The sequence below is a fragment of the Acanthisitta chloris genome, unplaced genomic scaffold, assembly GCF_000695815.1.
Source record: "Acanthisitta chloris isolate BGI_N310 unplaced genomic scaffold, ASM69581v1 scaffold20947, whole genome shotgun sequence".
Taxonomy (NCBI): Eukaryota; Metazoa; Chordata; class Aves; order Passeriformes; family Acanthisittidae; genus Acanthisitta; species Acanthisitta chloris.
Genome location: NW_008682315.1, coordinates 3,242 through 10,665, shown reverse-complemented (window position 1 = coordinate 10,665; position 7,424 = coordinate 3,242). Strand labels below are relative to the sequence as shown.

Here is a 7,424-nt window from a genome sequence, read left to right as displayed (position 1 = left end):
GCCTATGGCAGGGGGTGGGATGAGATGGCGTTAAATTCCTTCCACCCCAATTCCATGATGTTCTCATCCTCTTGTTCTCTGTTCTCCTCCTCTCCTCCTTGAGGTTCACATGTTGTTCCATGCCGTGACCTGCAGAATTCCTCCCTGTCAAGTTGTATCAACTTCAACTAAAGCTTTTGTAGCAAATTTCCTCTTTATTTAGCATCTTCCTGTCTCAGTGACTTCACCTCTAACTGGAGATGCTCAGCACTAATGAGCTGCCAGGACCTCCATCACACAGAGTATTTAACTGTATCCTGGGATGGTTTTCTCCATCCCCTCAGTAATATTTATTAGACCCAAAATATGGATGAAAAGGATGAGAACATCTCATTTTCTGTTTAATCCAAGTCATTTTTTTCACTCTACATCTTGCAGGATAAATTGGTTCTTGAGCTTGACATTTCTAAGGGGCAAATGGTGCCAGTGCCAACTGGTTTGTTTTCACCTTTGCACTTTCCTCACATGCTTTGCAGTGCTGAGTTCCCTTGGTTTCCTTCCAGAATGGCCTAATGATCTATTCCCACTTTGGAATTTGAGTTAGAGCTTGGCAATTTGTTGCAGGATGTTAAGAAAAACCTGGATTAACCTAATTTACATATCTGTGTGTCCTTACTTATGGATGTATATACATAAACGAGGCTTCTCCATCCAGTTTCTTCCCATTTCCCATGCAGTCAAAGAGGGTTTTCCCCCAAATCCTGGGATTTGGGCAAGGGCAGGTAGAGCTCAGCAGGTAAATCCCGAAGATCCTGACAGAGACTTGAAGTTTTATGGACACTAAGCTCCTTGGAAGGGCTTTCATTTGAAATGGCAATAAATGAGGCTGTAAAAGGTGCATTCCATGAGCTTCCTGCTTGGATGCTCCAAGGTGGATCTCCAGGGGGTTCTTTGACACCTCAAATCACCCCAGGCTGTGAGGGCACAGGTTTGTGGGCCAAGGCGTCGTGTGTGGAGGCTTAATCCCAGGGATGAAGCAGCTCTAAAGCCAAGGAACAGCTTTGGGTGGAAGAACTGAGGCTTGGAGAGCCTGGTTGGATCCTGCAGGCATCATTCCAGCCAGGAATGCTCTCAGGGCAGGCAGGATAATGGGAGAGATTTGTGGCTGTTGAGTAAATCTCTCTTTTAGCATCAAGTAATTCTTAGCAAAATCTCTTCACAACAGATGCACTTAATTTGGGAAGATTTAGGGGATGGTAAATGGATTGTGGTGGATGGAGCAGAGTTTGGGGATTAACTGGGCTCTGGGGCAGGGGGAGAAATCCATTAGGGCATTTCAAAGGGGGTTTAGGCTAAGTAGGATACTGCAGAAACAATGGAATGGGGATGGAGAGAGGCTGGGGGTTCTCAGCCTGCAGAAGAGAAACTCCGGGGAGACCTCAGAGCCCTTTCCAGTGCCTAAAGGGGCTCCAGGAGAGCTGCAGAGGGACTTGGGACAAGACATAGAGAGACAGGACACAGGGAATGGCTTCACAATGGAAAAGGGCAGGGACAGATGGGATGTTGGGAAGGGATTATTCCCTGTGAGGTGCTGAGGGGCTGGGATGGAATTCCCAGAGGCTGCTCCATCCTTGGGAGTGTTCCAGGCCAGGTTGGATGGGGCTTGGAGCTTCCTGGGCTGGTGGAAGGTGTTCCTGGCAAGGGGTAGAACAAGGTCATCTTTAAGGTCTCTTTCCCCCCAAACCATTCCATGAATGTAGGGAAGACCATGCTAAGGATTTCTCTGCCTCTCAAATCCTTACAGATCTCAGTGAAAAATGGACTCTTTTCCTTCCTTTCTGGCAGGAGTTCCTCTCTCCACCCAATGGGGACCCCAAGGCTACTTCTACCCCATCCAGATTGCACAGTATGGACTGAGCCACTACAGCAAGAACCTCACAGAGAAGCCACCACATATCGAGGTGTATGAGACAGCTGAAGACAAGGACAAGACCAGCAGGACTGGAGACTGGACAGTGCCCAAAGGCTGTTCCTTGACCACAGTGTGGGACAAAGCCAAGTTCACCAATGTCAAACAATTTGTGGCTCCAGGTGGGTTGTCCCAAATCCATACAAACCACTCCTGTTGGTACAGGTGATACCAGGGGAGATATAACCTGTTAGGGTTCCCCTGTTTCAATTTCTCCATCCCTCACATCTGACCTCAAACATCACCTCGTGTCACACAACAGCTCAGCAACACTCACCGGTGTCACACAGTTCGTGGCTCCAGCTAGGTTGTCCCAAATCCACACAAATCACACCTGTTTGTACAGGTGATACCAGGAGAGATGTAACCTGTTGGGGTTCCTATATCTTCATTTCCCCTGGGTGACTCCCCATCCCTCACCTCTCACCTCAAACATCACCTCATGCTACACAACAGCTCAGCTTGGAAGGAACCTCTGGAGGTCATCTCCAGATCTTGTCCTCCAACCTCTTTTTTTCTGTCCCTGCAGAGTTCTCCTCCCGTTTCCTCTCCCTCACTGTTTTTCCAGCCCTATTTGAATCCAAAGCCAAGCTGAATGTACACATGGAGGGTGATGAGGAGTCACATTCCCTGAGCCTTTCAGCTTCTGTCTCAAAATAGAAGCTAAAAAAAGAGCTGGAAGCAGTTGTGGAGCCTGGGAAATGGGAGGAGGGTGAGAAGCAGATGTTGACAGATGACAGATAAGGCTATTTTCAGCCTGGAGCAGGGGGAGCACGTGCAGGATCCAGAAGATTTTTCTCCCTTCACTGGGATCCAACTGTCTTGGGAAAATTGATGGTCTAAATTCTGGTTAACCTTAGTTAGAACCATAGAGTGTGAAGAGAGTTGTGGAGCCTGGGAAATGGGAGGAGGGTGAGAAGCAGATGTTGACAGATGACAGATAAGGCTATTTTCAGCCTGGAGCAGGGGGAGCACGTGCAGGATCCAGAAGATTTTTCTCCCTTCACTGGGATCCAACTGTCTTGGGAAAATTGATGGTCTAAATTCTGGTTAACCTTAGTTAGAACCATAGAGTGTGAAGAGAGACACAAGGATCATCCAGTCCAACTCCTGCCCTGGACAGGACACCCCAAAATCCCACCCTGTGCCAAACACCTCTTGAGCTCTGTCAGGCTTAGGGCTGTGACCTCTGCCCTGGGGAGCTGTTCCAGTGCCCAGACACCTCTGGGGGAAGAACCTTGTCCCAATACCCAACCTAACCCTGACCTAGTGCCCAACCACCATCTACCCAGCCTAAACCTCCCTTGACACAGCTTAAAGAAGTTCAGGTTGCCTTAAAGGAGGCACCAAGAGGGATTTGGGGATGTCCACAGGTGTTCCCCTTCCCCTGCAGACCCACAAGCGCCATTTTGTTGCCGTTTATCCATAATGGGAGATGCCAACAGGTTCTCCCCTCACAGATTTACTTTGATGCCTAACTAAGTATCATGTAAGAGCCCAGAAATTATGAAATTATCTCTGGGGTGCCCTAAAACTTTCCAGTTCCACCTGGGAATTGGTGTTACCTCTGGAATCTTCACTCCAGAGCTTAAAAGCTTTGGAGCCATGAGGGGTTTAGTGCTGAGCAGGCTGGGAGGGTATGGGTTAGGGGTTACAGCAGTGACAGGTCAATGGTTGAACTTGACTTTAGAGGTCTCCTCCAACCTTCATGGTTCTATGATTCTGTGTTAGGGTGTTCAGGCACTGAGATATTGCCCAGGGAGGTGGTGCAGTCACCATCCCTGGAGGTGTTTCAGAGGTGTCTGGATGTGGCACTGGAGGATCTGGTTTAGGGGTTACAGCAGTGGCAGGTTAATGGTTGGATTTGATGATCTTAGAGGTCTCCTCCAACTGTGATGATTCTGATTCTATGACTCTATGTAGCCTCTTAATGGGAGATGCCAGCAGGTTTTCCCCTCAGAGATTTATGCTTAAATAACATGTAAAAGCCCAGAAATGATGGAATTAGCTCTGGGCTGCTGTAAAATCTTTCAGCTCCACTTGGGAATTGGGGTAATCTCTGGAATCTTGAGTCCAGAACTCCAAGTCTTTGGAGCCCTGAGTGTTTCAGTGCTGACCATGCTGTGGTGCTTTGTTTTGCAGAGAGCACCGAGGGAGTCTCTCTGCAGTTAGGCAACGCCCGAGACTTCATTCTATCCTTCGACCTCAAGTTCCTGACCAATGGCAGCGTGTCCGTGGTGCTGGAGACCACGGAGAAGAACCAGCTCTTCACAGTGCACTACGTCTCTAACAACCAACTCATTGCTTTCAAAGACAGAGACATCACCTATGGCATTGGAGCCAGGACTAGCTGGAGCACCCTCACCAGGGACCTCCTCACTGACCTGCGCAAGGGCGTTGGCCTCTCCAACACCAAGGCCGTGAAGCAAACCAAGATCATGCCCAAGCGTGTGGTGAGGCTGGTGGTGAAGGGCAGAGGCTTCATCGACAACATCACCATCTCGGCCACCGCCCACATGGCTGCGTTCTTTGCCGCCAGCAATTGGTTGGTGAGGAACCAGGACGAGCGTGGTGGTTGGCCCATCATGGTCACCAGGAAGCTGGGAGAAGGTTTTAAATCCTTGGATCCAGGGTGGTACTCGGCCATGGCACAGGGTCAGGCTATCTCCACGCTGGTGAGGGCCTACCTGCTGACAAAGGAGCAGGTGTTCCTGAGCGCGGCGCTGAGGGCCACGGCGCCCTACAAGCTGCCGTCGGAGCAGCGTGGGGTCAAGGCTGTCTTCATGAACAGGCATGACTGGTATGAGGAGTATCCCACCTCTCCCAGCTCCTTTGTGCTCAATGGCTTCATGTACTCCTTGATTGGGCTGTATGACCTGAAGGAGACAGCTGGGGAGAAGCTGGGCAAAGAGGCACGGGTGCTCTATGAGAGGGGCATGGAGTCGTTGAAGGCCATGCTGCCACTCTACGACACTGGCTCAGGGACCATCTACGACCTGAGGCACTTCATGTTGGGCACAGCACCCAACCTGGCACGTTGGGACTACCACACCACACACATCAACCAGCTGCAGCTGCTCAGCACCATTGATGAGTCCCCTATCTTCAAGGAGTTTGTCAAGAGGTGGAAGAGTTACCTGCGAGGAGGACGAGCGAAGCACAACTGAGTTCCTGAGCCCACCCTACTGCCTCCCCCAGGAACACCTCCCAAGGTGACCTCCTCGCTTTTCTAGGGACTGTTTCAAAGAAGTGATCCTTACAAACTGATCTCCTGAAATCATTGCATTCCAGTGTGGAAAGATTTGGGGCTGTTGGGTGGGATTGGGGAGCTTCACATTGTCCTTAGTGCTCCACCGTCTGCACGAAGCCAAACGCCTCTGCGCTCTTGAGTTTTGAGGATGGTTTTGGGTTGGGTTTGACTTTTCCTTCTTCTAGGAAAACCTTTGCAGAAGCCATACAGGTCTGGAAAGTCCAGTTCTTGCCTGAAGAGTTGTCCGTGGCCTCTTAAGTTCTCTGTGTGTTGGAAGAGCTCATGTGGTGGCAACAGCGTCAGTGTGAATCCACTTGTAGCCTGGTGGTGCACAGTGTATCTTCTCAAGGTGGTTGTTTTTCACAGAGTCTTTTTTTTTGCAGGGGGGAAATCCCTGTTTTGATTTTTTCCAGATTTTTATCCAGTTCTCTGGCTGGAGAACCTTGAGCTGGAGGTTTTCTTCCAGCCATGTGGACGGAGAACGTGCGGCCGACGTCACATAAGCACAACTGGGTGGAGCTCTTGGAGCACCATGGAGCTTCAACCGCTTTTAGACAGCCAAACTCTCCATCACCCATCACTGGTCTCACCTAACTGGGATCCTTGGCCTGGACCCTGTTTTGGATTGAAGTTTGGAGCTTTGGCCACTTTGTTTTGGGGAGACTTGGGAATTCCTGAGTGGGACTTGAAGCTCATCTTGAGTTGTGCAGGAAATTCAGTTGGAATTGAGGTTCTAATTTTTAATCAGCTTGGATCCATCAAGCATTTTAGGAATGAAAGTTATCCCAGAGGCCTTTGCAGCTCCATCTGGGATTTAATCCCAGAGACGCTGTGGCTGTTCAAGACCAGGTTGGATGAGGCTTGGAGCAACCTGGGCTAGTGGAAGGTGTCCCTGGCAGAGAGGAGGAACAAGATGAGCTTTCAAGTCCTTTCCAACCCAAACCATTACAGGATTTTTGGGATTCTAGAATCATGATTCTACCTACTGTCCTACTCTCATTGTAAGGGGTTGTCACACCTCCAGCATTGACTTCTTGGGTGAGATTTGCCTTCACAGCTCTGCCAAGTGACCAAGGATGGCCATGCACATCTCAACACACACATCTAACCCAAGTGCTGGGATGCAGAAGAAACCAGGTGGGTTTCCCCCCAATTTTCCAGTCCTTTCACCCTTCTTGGCATGAGGCATCCTGGGTGATCCACAAGAGTCAAACCCACCCATGGCTGTCGTTAGGTTGGTTTGATGGTGGAGCAAATCTTGGCTTCTCAGCTCTGTTGGGTCATTCTGGGTTTGGCTCCAAGCCCCAGACTCCTGGTGAGGACATGGATTTGCTTTGGACTTTCCCACTGCTACATGTTGTACATGTAGGTGGAAGTTAAGATGTTCATCTCAAGGGCAGAGTTCATCCAAACCCCCAAATGCTGGTCACAGGAACAACATCCATCTGGATTTGAGGATTTGTTGTCTTTTTTCATGCTTTTTCTTTCATTTTGCCCAGATTTTTTGAAGCCACTTTGGAATTACTTGAGCTTATAGCTGCCATGGGTGGCAGAGGAGGAATTCCAATACCAAAGGTAGCAGAGGTGAATGGTTCCACACCTGTGTAGACACACACCAACCACCCTAAAAATACCCTTCCTCACCAGCCTCCTTAGGCAGGAGTAGAACCTGCTTCTACTCTCTTTCTGCAACATCTTGTCCCCAGTTGGAAGACCTGAAGAGACTGTTTGGGTGCTGCTCAAGAGATAGTTTTGGTGCCTTAGAGAGGCCACTATTTGCTCTTTGTTGGTGTTTTGTTAATTGATGCTAATTGCAGGATTGCTCATGGCTGATGTTCCACTTCCCAGAGCTGTGGGATGGCCATGGCCACGTTGGGCTTGTCACACCACGCGATCCTTAACATCCTGTTTTGTTGGCCTTAACACAGGTGGGACTTGGAGCATCCTCCAGCAGAGGTTGGAGAACCATGGAGAAGCCATGTGGGGTTTCTCCTGCTGTTCCCTTGATGGAGTTGTGCAGTGGAAGAGGATTATTGGACATGGTGCCAATGCCCTTGGTGCCCAAAACTTCATCAGATTCCTTTGAGTTGGGGTTTTGGCTTGTTTTCAGTCTTTAGAGTGACTGAGATCTTGGAGGCTAAGATCTTTCTTGGATACTAAGATATTTCTTGGAGACTGACGTCCTGGAGATCCTTGAGGTCTTTGAGACTGAAATATTTGAGATCT

The 7,424-nt window shown here is 49.4% G+C and overlaps 1 protein-coding gene across 1 annotated transcript in view; it reads left to right on the top strand.

Moving 5' to 3' along the window:
- GLCE (glucuronic acid epimerase) overlaps positions 1 to 5,115 on the top strand; it is a 7,228-nt gene extending 2,113 nt beyond the window's left edge. The window contains exons 2-3 of the mRNA XM_009078493.1: positions 1,825 to 2,070; positions 4,091 to 5,115. Of these exons, the coding sequence (XP_009076741.1) occupies positions 1,825 to 2,070; positions 4,091 to 5,115 (1,271 nt within the window). The remainder of the gene's footprint in view (positions 1 to 1,824; positions 2,071 to 4,090) is intronic.
- Positions 5,116 to 7,424: the final 2,309 nt, after the last annotated feature.